We start from the raw sequence: 16076 nt of genomic DNA on the forward strand, positions 1-16076 counted from the left end.
GTGGTAGCACCTGCCTGGGTTCCAGCTATGGGTTAAATAGTACATCACTAATAAGGCGCTGGCAGCAGGGTGCTTTTTGATGCAATGTGGCAGATGAACCCAACAGGGTCAATGGCACACCACCAGATGGCATGCAGAAGAGCCACTCAAATGGCCAATGGATGGCATCACTCAGCAAGTCAGTTGTCACTACGGTGCAACTTCTGTACCCATCAGGTCTGTGGCACTTTTGTGCGCCACTTGACATCAAGTCTGGAGGTCCAGAGAGACAACACGATGGAGGCACAATATCGTTTGTCTTACCTTACTGTGCAAGGCACTTCGTTAGTAAGAGAATAGTATGCGAGAGCTCACGAGGCCAGACGTTCCGTGGTGGCTCAGCTGGGCTGTTCGTGCCGCCGGTGCGGGCGACTCTGTCACTCTGGTGTAGGCCTCGTGGCCCATCTGTGTTTCTGTGCACCCTAATGAAGTAGTCATTATCGCTTGCGATGGACAGCCACTGACTTATTACAATATCATCCCCCATGCTCAATCATAGCAGAATCTCACCATGTCTCAACCCAGGCATGAAGCAGAACTTAATCAAATTGTGTAAATGAGCCACATTCCTCAGTTTATCCATTCTCCATACAGTGTTTCCTCATTCAAATATGAGTTTCACCTTATAGTTCAATTAAGAATGTTATACGTTATGTTATAACATGAAATGTTTTGTTATAACAATGAATCACATTAGATAAATAGTATAACAAGAAAAGTTTGTGATAAGTTTATATGTCATAATAACATGAGAAATATATTGTTAAAGTATGAAAAGAATATTGTTATTTTTTTTCACATCTCATGATAACTGATCTGTTTATCTTCTGCCATGGCAACAATATGACACCATCCAAGACCATAACATCATTTCCATGAACAAGTATTTTGTAATGTATTCCAGTTACAATACAAAATGTATATCTCTACTCATGGAGTTATACAGCGACTATAAATTTCAAGTGACTATGTTTCAAAATACTACTTCTTGTGTTCAGAATAATATTGTGCAAGTACAGTACCAGCCAAAAGTTTGGACACCTACTCATTCATTGGTTTTTCTGTATTTTGACTATTTTTTTCTACATTGGAGAACAATAGTGAAGACATCAAAACTATGAAATAACAATATGGAATTGTGTGGTAAACAAGTGTTAAATGTTTTGATATTTTAGATTCTTCAAAGTAGCCAGCATTTACCTTGACCTTTTGCACACCATTGGCATTATCCAGCTTCATGAGGTAGTCGCCTGGAATGCTTTTCAGTTCACAGGTGTGCCTCATTAAAAGTTAATTAGTGGAAATTTTTTGCCTTCTTATTGCATATGAGATTAAATAATAAAAATACAGTAACTGGATTACTACAGTTGTGGAATAGGGCCAAGTTATGTCAAGAACTGCTCAACTGAGTAAAGAGAAATGACATTCATCATTACTTTGACAGGAAGTGACTTTTAATTAATAAAAATAAACTACTGAATTAGGTGTACAAAATGTTGGGACTGTACTTGTAATGCATAGCTGCATTTGGTCTCAAAGTTGTATGACCCAAAACAAATTCTAGTTTTTAATGCATTTTATTTGCCTGCTATGTGGTTAAATAGAAGGAAATGTGCTTTGATTTGTAAATCTTTGTGTGCTGTTGCATTTGTTTAAAAAAATAATTTATATAATTAGTAAACTTGTTTACCTTGTGCATGCTCCCTAAACTCCCACTGCAATGATTATTTATTTATTATGGCCATGTTCCCTGTCCGAGCTGATAATCGCATCATCAGTTTTTCTTTGGCTAAGCTGACAGGCGGTACACCACCACTCTTGCCGGAGCAGTTGGGGGTTAGGTGCCTTGCTCAAGGGCACTTCAGCCAGTCCTGCTGGTCTAGGGAATCAAACCAGCAACCTTTTGGTCCCAAAGTTGTTTCTCTAACCATTGGGCCATCCCCCCCAAATGAAGCAAATGATATAAAACAGAATTATACTGTACCACTTCCTAGAAGAGTGGGCTATGCTTAACATCCGATACCAAAGTAGATAGGATATTTAAAATAGTATAACTCAGAAATTTCACTTCAGGTTAGACGATACTACAACCAGCAAATTAACACATCTGCGTTTTGGCCATGTTTGGTGTCGGTCTTGTCTTGGTCTCGCCCCCATCATACTTAAACTCTGCTGGCTATGGTGTTGGTTTTGAACCCAGCACTAGTATTAAGTATATCTAAGGCATCACTTAAAAAAAAAAACCCTTCAAAGTATCATTGCCCAAGGTCAGGATTGTAAGGAGTTTAAAATCGGTCTAATTCACTAGAAGTCAATATAAACCAACCCAAACTGTAACAAACTGTAATAGATTACACTTATAGAGCCAAGAGCATATTTTCCAGCCCAATGAGATTAACCTGAAAAATTCAACACTTATTCTAGGAGCACTGATATAACTAGCACAATATTTGTAGCTTTCTCTAGTGACTAATACTTTACACTGAACACACTCAAATGTGTACATGTGCACTTATTACACTTACATCCACATAACTGGCATTTATATAGTCTCCAGTCTTTCCATCTTTCTCTGCATTATGATTTAGCTTGACTCGACTGTGATCATCTGAAAAAAGGGAAAAATTACTTGTTTTGTTTCTTTCTGGGGTGTGTCCATTTACAGTTCAAGAAAGATTGTTACAGGTTTGTTTACAGACTGTGCTCTATGTGTTTTTGTACTTTCAGGTAATTGGTTCTCTTACAGGCCAGGATGTTGATGTATCTATTCTTGCACTTGTTGTCTGGGTGATTTGAACTGTCTGTTGTAATACCCATGTCCACAGTGCAGGACTGAATTTCCTGTGAATAACCCACACATTTGTGTCAAAGCCAGTCTCGTTCCCTATATTCTATCAACAAATGCAGGTTTTTTTGCAGTTTAAGCATCCTCACATTTCACACTGGAGTCATGCAAAGTGCATGCAATGATGCTTTTGGTAACAATAACCAGGAAAGCTGAGACAAGAACTAACTACATATGCATTTAAAGGGAGAATGAACACAGGCAGATGTGTCTTACCTCATAAGACTCTTTCAAGCTCTACTCAGGGGATGGGGAGTGGAAATGCAGAAAAAATACAACAATGAGTGTCCAGGACAAATAGAACAACCAGTGCTGATACATATAGCGCTAGCTACATATGTAATTGTGGTTCTATGAACCATGTATAACCTCCCAGGGCACTGTATAACAACTGGAATAACCCCTTGTATGTTCAACTGCATGATGCAGTATTCACATCAAATCCTGGTATCATACAACAATCATTCTAGAGAAACTTCTCATGAACACTGGTAGTTATAGACCTATGGTTATATATGTAATTAGTCTTAACAGATGGAAGGTGCTGGAGATGCTCAAAGGTGCCACATTCAAAACACTCAGGGGTTGCTGGGTTGTATTCCTGGTATCAAATCTGGAGAAGGTGCATATAATCCACAAGATTTTAACCGCAGTGTAAATCCTGAGTCAGCTGGAAACCAGTTCAACACTTTCAAATTTGAGATTGGACCTTCTTTTGATGAAGAAAATTGAATGCACTCAACAAACAAATCATTAAGAGCCCCATACTTGGCAACACTGTGCATTTGGAGATACTTTCCTGTTCACAACTACTGTAAAGAGTGATTATTTGAGTTCCTGTCAGTTTGAACAAGTCCAAGTCTGTCAATTCTCCTTTGACCTCTCTCATTAACAAGGTGTGTCCACTCACAAAACTACTGCTTACAGGATGTTTGGTTTTTATTTTCTAAGGTTTGTGTCTAAGGGAATGCGGACCATCAAAGTGGGTGACACCAAAATGACTTTTTTTTGTGCAGTGTTTCAGCAAAATTTTTTAAAATGTATTTTTGTTGATTAAAAAAATTCTGTAGTTATATCTAAGCATGCAACGATATATTGTGTGAAGATAAATCACGGTAAAAATTGATGATACAATTGGAAGAAACAAATAATGAACTGCTATTATTATTATTATTATTATTATTATTAGGCTGTGTAATCTCTTTGTTTTTCCTAGGCGTAATTGCATTGTTTAGACAGCAGAGGGCACAATAGCGCGTGTGTGACATCACTTTAGGTGGCAGTAACACAGTTCTAATGCTGTGAAAGCACACAAAAACAGATTTGAAAGAGCTGTTGTGTGAATGACTACAAATAGATTTAACAAGAAATTGGAGCCCTCTTTTTTACAGACTGCTGAAAGCTACAGAAAAGAGAAGCAGATGGAATTTGAATGAATGTTTTTCTGTTTAAGCCTGACTACAGACTTCACTGTGAGTTACTGCATCAACCACAGCAACACCACTGCAGTAGTTCTGAGTCAGGAATAAAATCTGCCAGCTGAGTATGTATCTCAACACTGGCATCCCCACGCAGTCAACACTATATATAGCCTGAGTCAGACATGGCATCCGTGATAATGATGGTAAACCCTGAAGCGCAAACTATGTAGCATTGCCTGCTTACTTGATACAATATAGACTATGGGGTTAATCCACAACCCAGTTATACAGTACGTTTACGTTTATTCATTTAGCAGACACTTTTATCCAAAGCGACTTACAAAAAGAAAATTAACAATCAAGATACATAAAAGAAGTCTTAAAAGAAATATCACTAAAGGGAGCTTTAGAGTGTGAGTACAAAAATGGAATCAAGTGCAAGATGATTAAGTAGAGAGGAGGGGAGGTGTTCTCTGGAAGTAAAAAAAAAAATTGCTCAAGTATTTATTTAGATGATTAAAATATATATGTACATACAATTATATAAGTGTAAAAGGTATATAAAATCCATTTATAGTGTGGCATGCACTAAAATTTCACACGAAAAACATTTCCTCCTTTCCTTCAGCCACTAGGTCCATCAGTCTGTGTTGCATCGCTTAGGACGCACAGCTACAGCAGAGGACTTTGTTATAGAAAATCAGACATTGTGGAGGGAGTGCCTACTCCAAAACAAAGAGCTGCAAATTGATGGGAATTGTAGCTAAGAATAGCAGATTTGTCAGTAAACTAACTTAGGAGCACATGATGGCAACAAGCTGCATTAGCCAGGTAATTAGCAGAACCTGACAATGTGGAACACTTGAAGTGAGAAAATACAGAAGCACTCAAGGCTACCAGATGCTACAGTGGCCAGCAGCATTTTAAAATGACGGTTGAAATATCAAAAGTGAAACTCCCTAACATTGAATGATAATAAGAGGGGGTTATTTATGTCTTCAAAGGGCAGGAAAACTGTAGCTCCTACAAGTCACAAGCTGCTAAACAGATACAGTGTTCAAGTAGTCCAACATGCTCACGTGAGAATCCATAAAAGGGAATGATTGTTGTATGAGAGTAGTATTGTTTAAGAAAAAAAAAGTTTGAGTACTGTCTCATCCATGACTGTGACATTGTTCTAATATCTCAGCATACAGGCACACAAAGGGGTTAAGAAGATATTATAGAGAAGGTTAGGAGAGCTGAGAGAGAACCCAATTAAGTATGAGGCAGTGCATGCTTGATAGCATGCTGTTGAGTAAGTTAGGCAAAGTTCCTGCACATAGCATGCTCAGGTGCCATCACTGCACATGCTCAGTCCCAGTTCCGCAAGTCCATGGAATCATTCCTGTTATATTTCACAGTTCTTAACAGATCCTAATGAATTAAATGGTGCAACAATTTAACCAAACAAATGAAGTGATGAATACCTCAAACTCCTTTGAGAATGTGTTGTTGGAGTGAAGGTTGGAGACGTGCTTCACAAATTCATTCACTGGAATGGCTTCATGTTCTTCTGAAAAGGATGTGTTCACGTGTATATACAGAATATATATATATATATATATATATAATATATATATATATATATATATATATGTGTATATGTGTGTGTGTGTGTGTGTGTTTGTGTGCATTTACCGGTATTAAGGAGCAGAGGTGTTGATGGAGCTGTTATGACTCTGGGAGATGCTTTGTCCTCTGCATAAAGATGTGTTGCTTGAAAGCATTTCCTGCGTGCGCACGCACAAAAAAACCTCACTTCTTACTCAGATTTTAATGCTAAACACCATTACAGCTGCAACAATTGGTCAGCAATAATCAATTATGTTAATTATGAAAAATTGTCAACTTGGATTTTTATATTTGATGTGCTATTTAGTAAACTGGTGTGCTGTAATGTAAGACTGCACAGGCAAAAAAGATGCAAATTCAATTACCCTTAAAATAGGGTGACCAGATTTCCCTAGTCTGAAACCGGGACACTTTTGCGCGCGACCATGCTCGTGCACGCACACCTTTTTTTATGTAAACGTGACACTCAGAGAGGTGCTCTTATCATTTTGTTGAAGCTCACGTTTATCAACATCTCACATGAAATAAAACAAACAGGCATTTTGTTATCTAGTAGCATAGTGGTATACAGATCAGTTAAATTATGGTCAGACAACAGATTTTGTAATGGCTGAGAATAGGCCAGGCTATGTCCATAGGCCAAATTTAAACTATAATAATAATAATAATAAGTTAAATTTATATAGCGCCTTTCAAAAACCCCAAGGACGCTTTACAATTATAAACAAAAGAAAAAAAATATAGATAATCTCATCTCATTATCTCTAGCCGCTTTATCCTTCTACAGGGTTGCAGGCAAGCTGGAGCCTATCCCAGCTGACTACGGGCGAAAGGCGGGGTACACCCTGGACAAGTCGCCAGGTCATCACAGGGCTGACACATAGACACAGACAACCATTCACACTCACATTCACACCTACGGTCAATTTAGAGTCACCAGTTAACCTAACCTGCATGTCTTTGGACTGTGGGGGAAACCAGAGCACCCGGAGGAAACCCACGCAGACACGGGGACAACATGCAAACTCCACACAGAAAGGCCCTCGCCGGCCCCGGGGCTCGAAACCAGGACCTTCTTGCTGTGAGGCGACAGCGCTAACCACTACACCACCGTGCCACCAATATAGATAATAAATAAATAAAAAGTTAAAAGTCCACCAAGTAGGGGTCAGGATGTAATTCCCGTGGTGTAGCAGCCACAGTCCCACCAAAAGGCACATGAAAACAAGTCCCACATCTCCAGCACCGCCGCCGTGATGCCGCCAGCAACATCGCTCAACACCACGCCATGGATCCACAAAGCGAGCAGAGAAGCTCCGCCACGCAGAGCGCTGGTGTGTCCCAAACCACCTGCACAGCCACCGCGACACCACCGAGCAACATCGCTCGGAACATCACGCCGAGCGTTAAAGCACAGAGCGCTGGACAACCATGAAGTAAAATGAGCAACGAGCTCACTGCAGTCCACAGCTGGGAGCGCAGGCATCGCCCACGGCGAACCAAGGCCTGGAGAGAACCGATGCCCAAACTGGGTCCGGAGCTACACCACAACCGGCGGACAAAACACTCAAACAAACATCAAACCACACAAACACACAGGAAAAAAAATAGAAAAAGAAATAAAATAAAATAAAGAAGCTCCAGTGAGAAGCGGCAGCCAGAACGCACACGACGTACTCTCAAACGGAAACAAAAAAAAGGCCTGATCACTGTAACTGAATCACTGAAACTGATTTATTTCATCTGTTTGTGAGAACACCAAGAAGAATGCATATGTACATGTAGGCTATATCTCTAAAATTGTATGCACTATAGCATGAACTTAAAAAGTAGATATGTGACCTCAACATAGCCTAGGTCAGAATCAACCTTTCTAACCATTCCCCACAACTGAATGAATAAAGCAAGAAGATGTGTACAAAAGTGAACACTTTAATGGAAGGTGCAACAAGCTGTTCAACACAGTTTGGCCATATTGCTGTCAGAATGGTATGTTAAACAGAAACAAAAAAGAGACAAGTGATTTGAAAATATATACTACGGAAGCCGAGAGAGACCCTTCATATAATCCTTTTTTTTTTTATTCACCTTGTTATCCCGAGATAACGATATAATTAATTCAGGATCTCGAGAAAACAACACAACTAATTCGAGATCTCGAGAAAACAAAACCGTTATTCCGAGATCTCGAGTAAACAGCTGAGAAATGGTTCATTCAGGTGCGCCAAGAGACTTGTGATATGCTGACTTTGGGGCTATTTCTCATTCTGTATAGACGCAACTTTGGTCATTAGAATGTCTGGAATAATCGATCACCTAATAAGGCAATATTTTGATCAGGGGTTGACACAGGGAGAGATTGCATTAAGTCTTTTAATAAGGGATAATTTCAAAATTAGTCCACGGCACCTCTGCAGAAGACTGGCCCGGCTTCGTCTCTACCGATGGAGATACAGTGATCCAGCTGAGATCATGAAATAACGGTTTTGTTTTCTCGAGATCTCGAATTAGTTGTGTTGTTTTCTCGAGATCCTGAATTAATTATGTCGTTATCTCGGGATAACAAGGTGAATAAAAAAAAGATTATATGAAGGGCCTCTCTCAGCTTCCATAAATATACACTCAAACAAAACAGCAGTAAAGGAGGAGAGGGGCGACAGCCCAAGGAAAGCCCCCACAGGAGCGCACAGCATTTGCAACATAGGCTACCCAACTCAGTACAAGAACAAAGCACTTACAGTGTGTGCAGTAGGCTTCGTGCGCATTGTTCTGCACCTCTCGGAGGAAGGGGTAGGTGCCCTGTAAATCTTTGGAAAAGGTACATTTTCTTTTCAGCGTAATTGCTGCGGCATTACTGCTGCTAGCTGCTAGACAAAGAACATTCGCGCCAGTTAATGTTTATTTTATTGTTGCATGGCAACACATTCTGTTGTCTGGAATAATGTGGCTAAATAAACACCCATGCCACAGGGCCAGGGGGCAGTAACCAGGAAAGTTTGCGATTCCTGTCAATTCATCAAAATAGTAAATGCAGACATTTCTCCACTAATGATTCCCACACTGCTCAGTCACAAACGTCGCGAGTGGCGAAAACCGGGACATATCCGTGTCCCGACAGACTTTTGTCGTCCTGACACACAACCCCAAATTGGGACTGTCCCGGTAAAACCGGGACGTCTGGTCACCCTACCTTAAAAACATAACCACAAGAAAACACATGGAAAAGTCTTCATTCCTTGCAACACCTGCGTACACCTGTACAACTACATGGTGCAATATAGTCTGCACAAACAGCAGTACATCAATGATGCATGGACCTAAACGCACCTGAAAACTCATGCTTGGTAATTGAAATAAAATATACTGCTTGACAGTAAATCCTCATGTAACATTTCATCGAAGGGGCTTGTTATTTTTTTGATGTAGTAAAATGTGTATCAGTTTCATAGTTGAATAAGGCTGGTTAAAATTATCCTGTTTCATTTTGGCTTGTTAAGGGTAATGACAACAAACATCTTTTTTAAAATTTTATTTTAGCACTGTTAAAAAAAGTAAAGAAAGGTCCATTAAATCCACAAATTTCATGTTTCTTAGTTCACTTTTCATTTAGCATATCTGTAATTGTGGAAGCAAGGGTGTGGTTGCGTGTCGGCTGTGAACGGCAAGGAGTTAGGTTACACCTGTGGCAGGAGGTGGCAGTTAGTTCAAGCTTCACCCATCCACTTCTCCTGGGGACAGATTGGCCAGGGTTTGAAATGTTAGTAAAACAGCTAGTAGTGGATTGGTCCTGCAGTAGTATGCCCTGGGGTATCCCATTGCAACATCAGCTGTCCCAGGGCCGTCCGCTTCAGCTCCACATCATGATGATATGGAGAGGCAGAGAAAGTGCCCCTCCTCTCTCTCTTGGAAATTCCTCAGGGGATTTCCCATTGGAACAGATGCATGACAAGTCTCTGAGGCATGCTTTTGTCCAAGTGAAAGTGATGGCCAGAAACTCCAGCCTAACTTTATGTTTTCCTTTCCATATTTTTGTATTATTAATGATAGGCTATATCGAGTGATGCAGGACACTTAAACTAAAGAAGAGACGAAACTGGGATAGGTGGCTAGACCCTCTGTTTGCAGTGAGGTTCCACAAGCCTCCACCAGGTTTTCCCCTGTTTAAATTGTGGTATGGGCACAAGCCCTGTGGCATCTTGGACATCATTAGAGAAAACTGGGAGGAGGGACCTTCTTCTCAAAGCAAAAATGAAATTCAGTACATTCTTGACCTGAGAGCAAAACTTCATGTGCTGAATCACATAACCCAGGAGAATTTGCTACAGGTGCAAGAACATCAATCCTGCCTGTACAACAGAGGGACACGGCTGAGGGAATTTGCACCAGGAGATAAAGTACTCATTTCAATGGCTGTCAAGCTCAAAATTACTCACCAATTGGCCCTTTGAGGTCACACAGTGAATAGGGGAAGTCAACTATGAGGTCAGACAGCCAGGTACATGTCAAATTTACCACCTCAATCTCCTAAAACTGTGAAGAGAGGAGGTTCCTGTGGCTCTAGCAATGGTAGTTCTGGAGAGGGCAGACCTGGGACCAGAGGCAAGTCCAAAAAGTGTGGCCCAGTTCACCCTGTTCCCCTGTGGAGACCAACTCTCACTCTCCCAGGGAGCACAGGTTATTAGGTTGCAGGAGGAGTTCTGTGATGTGTTCTCACCCCTCCCTGGTCACACTGACCTCATCAAGACTACCCCAGGGGTGGTGGTGGTGCGCAGCCACCTGTATTGGCTCCCCAAGCACAAGAAAAATGTGGTTCAGGATGAACTCAAGGTTATGCTTGAGATGAGGTGTAATTGCGGGGTCACACAGCAGCTAGAATAGCCTGGTGGTCTTGGTTCCCAAGACCGACAGGTCGGTCCAGTTCCGTATGGACTATGGAAAAGTCAATGCAGTGTCTAAATCTGACACATAGCCAATGCCTTGCATTGATGAACTGCTCAATCAGTTAGGCATGGCTCGCTTTTATTCGACACTGGATTTAACAAAGGGATATTGGCAGATCCCCTTGACTCCATTATCCCATGAGAAAATGGCCTTTTCCACTCTCTTTGGTTTACACCAATTTGCTACCCTTCCTTTTGGGTTGTTTGGAGACCAAGTGACATTTCAACATCTCAGGGACCGAGTCCTCTGTCCCCACAATGCATATGCCACTGCCTATTTAGATGACATTATTATTTATAGTAATGATTGGCAGTGGCATTTCCAACATCTCAGGGCTGTCCTGAGGTTGCTGAGGCATGCTGGGCTCACAGCAAACCCAAAAAAGTGTGCAATTGGATGGATGGTACAGTATCTGGGCTTCCACTTGGGTATTGGGCAAGCCACAATTGCTGCAGTTCCTGGGGCTGGCTGGCTATTACAGGCCATTTGTGCTTAACTTTTCAGACATCACCAGCCAGCTGATTGACCTCATTAAAAAGGGGGCACCAGATCCGTCCAGTGGACGGAGCCGTGCGAATGGGCTTTTGCTTTGGTAAAAGCAGTTTTGTGGGGGGCACTGTTGCATTCTCCTGACTTTTCTCTCCCTTTTGCTTTACAGACCAATGTATTAGACAGAGGGCTGGGGGCTGTTTTGTCCCAGGTGGTGGAGGGGGATGAGCACCCAGTGCTGTGCATCAGCCACAAGCTCTCCCTGCGAGAGTCAAAGTACAGCACCATGGAGTAGGAATGTCTGGCTATCAAGTGGGTGGTCCTCACTCTCTGGTACTACCTGCTAGGATGCCCATTCACCCTCTGTTCCGACCATGCCCTGCTCCAGTGGGTCCATTGCATGAAGGATGCCAATGCATGGATCATTTGTCGGCCCTTCAGCCTTTTAAATTCAACATGGTCAACAGGCCGGGGGCACAGATGGTGGTGGTGGATTACCTCTCCCGCTGGGGGTGGGGGGGTGTTCCAGCTCCAGGTCAGATGGCTCCCCGGTCTGTCAGGCAGTGGGAGTATATGGCAGTGAGAGTATGGTCAAGCATCGGCTGTGAACGGCAAGGAGTCCGGTTGAACTAGCAGGTAACATGTGACGAGTTATACCGGTGTCTAATTACTGGCTGTCTATTAATGTGTGTCTGTGTGACTTTCAGATAGCTAGTACAGAGAGAGAACTGTATCTCCCTGTGTGTGTGTGTGTGTGTGCGCGCGCGCATGCGTGCGTGTGTGTGAGCGAGCACTGGAAGCACTGAAAAGTGAAAATAAAGCTAAAAGGGCAGCTGTCTCCAGTTCCTCATTTTTCCACCTGTCCAAAGTTGTTACAGTAATGTAATGCAAATTGGTTATTGTGATTCTACTGTACCAGGGAATAACCCTTAGGCAGCTGGGCCATAGAAGGTTCACGCTGCACACTGCATGCTGCACGCTACACGCGTGTAAAGAAAAGTGGACAAACGTAGCATGACTTGCTCTGGGCCATAGAACGGCGTTCACGTTGCACGCTGCACGCTGCACACTTCACGCGTGAAGCGAGAAATGAACATGCACACTTTTTTCTAGGCGTGAAGATGGAAATTCCAGTCAATGCATGCGGTCACCGCCGCGCCAGCCAATCAGAACGGGTCTAGGGAGATAACTCTATGCTTTCAGGGGAAAACTTCAGAAAAAAATATAATTGAATGGTATAATTGAAAAATAGTTCTTCATCGGGATTGTCAAGCAGATTATAGAATGTTCGGTGAAATTCACCACGGGTTTCTCTCAGAAGGAAGTGTTCTCGGCTCCAAATTCTGTTCCTTTTTCTCTTCCTCTGTCTCAGTAAAAGCAGAATGAGGCAATCGTCGTCATCCGAAGAGTCCATATTGTTGGTTACTCGGTCAAAGTAGAACAGACGCAATACGTGAACATCCAAGCATGAAGTTTAATGGCCCAGGGTCCGGTTCTTCACGTGAACGTGTAGCGTGCAGCATGCAGCGTGCAGCGTGAACCTTCTATGGCCCAGCTGCCTTAGATTAAATCAGATGTTAATAGTAACACGATGTTAAATGTTAAGTTGTTCCTCACACTGAAAAAAAAAACCCTGCAATAGTTTGGTGACATCCTGAGGCATAGAGCTTAAATTATAATGTGAAATTGAAAATATTTTTTCAAAACATCTCTATTTTTAAATTTTTTTTGACCGATTCATTGTTTTCATTTGGTTATTCCATTGTAAGGGACCTGAACTGCCTTGCCTGTCTAGTGGGTGGCTGCAAAGGAAAGAAAAGATAAGCATATGACATGTAGATGAAGAAAATGTTCAAGATGGGATTTGAAGGAATCACTAACAGTGAATTTGTGAAGGGTTTTGCTGTACATAGAGCTAGCAGAATAGCACTCGCATGCTTTCAAAACAAAAACATTGAACTGGATTCTGGAAAGGGTGAGTCAACCCCTTTAATCTATTATTTGCTGAATCGTTCACATGAATAATCAGACCCTCCAGGATTTCGCGATGTTGCGATTTGCAACTTCAACGCAAATTCAACCAATCCCCGCGAATTCAGGGCGGTGTTGCAATTATATCCAATCACCGCCACTTTCCCGCAAATTTGACCAATCGTTGGCGTCGTCTTGAGGTGACGTCAACAAACTACCTTCTGCCTTACTTCCGTGTATACGTTCAAGAGAAGCAGCATGTGCGAGTTAGTGTTTATATAGGCTTAAATTCTGTTACTGAAAGTGTGTTATGTTTACAGTGTGCACTTTACATTATTTTTTTACTTAATACAATAAATTAATGGATGCCAACATTTTTGCCAAAATGGTATTTTATTTTCCATTGTTTAGGCAGCTTCAGCATCATACTGTGAGATTCTGTTCAAATTGTTTTTTTTTCTTCTATGAAGCCTGAGCCATTTATTTTATTAGTTTATAATTATTGTTTAAATTAGTCTTCAGGAGAGACTGCCTGCACACAGTACTAGTATTAATAGTTTTTTTTTCTTACATGAAAGCTGAGGCATTTATATTATATTTTAAGGTAACTTCATGTTGTGCTGTGAGGTTCTATGCACTTTAACTTTTGAACCAACAGGTGCATTTGGATAAGTAAAGCCTATTTTTCTGCATTTTTGTAGTCCTGGTAATCTTTTATATTGGTAAAGTTGTTTATAGGACCATTTCTCAGTGTCTTTGTTTTTTAATCAATAGTTTTTCAGTAATAACTTAATATTTAACATATCACTCAATTTTAATCACAAAAAGAGAAAATTGCAACAATTTCTCGCAACTTTCATTTCCTCCCGCAATGTAATCACAACAAAAACCTAAAAAACACTGCAGCTGTCATCGCAATTTTTTGGAAAACCCCCCACAATATCAGACATTTTTGCCCACAACAATCACAAAAAAAGGCCTGCGAAATCCTGGGGGGACTGAATAATGAATCATATCAAACCATGGGCATTGATATAGGGTTGGCTCGCCCCTTTGCTGTTATAAGCTCCATTCTTATGGGACTCCTTTCCACTAGATTTTGGGTCATGGCTGTTCCTTCAGCTACAAGAGCATTAGTACGATCAAGTTTGTTGAGGAGGCTCCAGCTGTCATTCATCAGATTGAGTTCAGTCAGGGCTCTGTACAGGACACTTGAGTTTTTCCACGTCAACCTTAACACACCATGTCTTCATTGCGCTCACTTTGTGCACAGGGGCATTGTGATGCTGGAACAGGTTTGGGCCTCTTGGTTCCAGTGGAGAGAAATTGTAATACGACAGTATACAAAGACAATCTGTACAGTTGTGTGCTTCAGACTTTGTGGCAACAGTTTGAGGAAGAACCACATATGAGTGTGATGGTCAGGTGTCCATATACTTTTGACCATGCAATGTAAAGTGTGTGTGTGTGTGTGTGTGTGGTGGTAGTAGTACCTCCAATAGATGAGAATGCTGATCAGCACCAGCAGACATACTGCAGTAAGGGTAGATACCACTGCTAACGGCACCACTGTCCTCTCTTCTCTCTCTGTCCCTCCCACCATTCCCACACGAGACTGTGGACTGCTGTTGCTTGCCTCTGTCCAGGGAAACACAAATGTTATTTAAGCCAGAGAATACTTAATTTGCTTATCTGTTTTAATGCTTGCATAAAAACAAATATTAATTTTAAAACAAATTAATTTTTTCTTCTTTTTCTCATTCCATTCTTTGAACAATTTATATACTGTACGTACTAGTGTTCCTTGTATAATTAATTTGTGCTAGCAGCGCTGGCGCAAATTGTTACTCTCTCACTCAGGATCTTTCTACTTTATTATTATCCTCCTAATGTTTTTAGGACACCATTTCTCTCAGTTTTCAACCAATCATCACCAGGTTTCACATGAAGTGACTTTTGTCACATCAAGTGACATGAAGCCTCTGGGCTGAATTAAGTTATGACTTCTGGTGCTGATCCAGATCACCAAACCAGAATGATCCATGAAAAACGGGCTTTTTTCCCCCCCTCACTAAGCATAATTTTCTATCTCTTACCATTCCAGATCAATAGAGTATGATGATCAGACCTCCTGGTTTGTAAGAGCTAGCACAAATCACTGTGACTTTAGTCACAGTATCGATCTAGTTGATAATTAATAGTGTTATAAACTCTTATCAATTGCTATACATGGTGAGTTTACAACTGTCCCACAACTTCCATTCATATGAAACCACTACACTAAATCTTTTGATGAATTTCCATGGATGAGTGGCACAGTATATCAGTCCCCATGAGTTCCTACTACATAGCTAAATTTGTATATTTGGAGTCTAGAGAGTCTTGATTGGTTCTAAAGGCACAAAAGAATTCAGAAACTGAGATACTCGAAGGTTTCACATGCATTTGGCTCTGTTTGATAAGTCAGGGATTCATAGGTTTGTGGATATATCCAGGTTTATGAGAAATCTCCCAGATACCCCTGTGGCAGCAGGGGTGTGGCCAAATGTCAGTTTGTGAATGGAAGGCAGCATCAGGGAAGGTGAGTGGCAAAGTCAGTACACCTGTTGTCAATTAACTCTACATGCATGTGTGTGTCTTGCAGTGAAGATGGAAGGTAGAAAAGGAGGGAGAGTACTCTCTCCCTCCATGTACCCTCCATGACTTCTGGAAGGAACAAGAGGGGGCTCTTCCAACCAGAACGCGTGTGTGTGTGT

At 41.4% G+C, this 16076-nt stretch overlaps 1 protein-coding gene across 1 annotated transcript in view; it reads right to left on the minus strand.

Annotated features, from left to right (window-relative positions):
• The window catches only part of ptprz1b (protein tyrosine phosphatase receptor type Z1b), an 89944-nt gene that overhangs the window by 33156 nt on the left and 40712 nt on the right, over positions 1-16076 (minus strand). Inside the window, exons 12-17 of the mRNA XM_060903508.1 lie at positions 14814-14958; positions 5986-6077; positions 5775-5860; positions 3101-3121; positions 2784-2880; positions 2565-2647 (exon numbers count right to left, since the gene is read on the minus strand). Of these exons, the coding sequence (XP_060759491.1) occupies positions 2565-2647; positions 2784-2880; positions 3101-3121; positions 5775-5860; positions 5986-6077; positions 14814-14958 (524 nt within the window). The remainder of the gene's footprint in view (positions 1-2564; positions 2648-2783; positions 2881-3100; positions 3122-5774; positions 5861-5985; positions 6078-14813; positions 14959-16076) is intronic.

The sequence above is a fragment of the Neoarius graeffei genome, chromosome 21, assembly GCF_027579695.1.
Source record: "Neoarius graeffei isolate fNeoGra1 chromosome 21, fNeoGra1.pri, whole genome shotgun sequence".
NCBI lineage: Eukaryota > Metazoa > Chordata > Actinopteri > Siluriformes > Ariidae > Neoarius > Neoarius graeffei.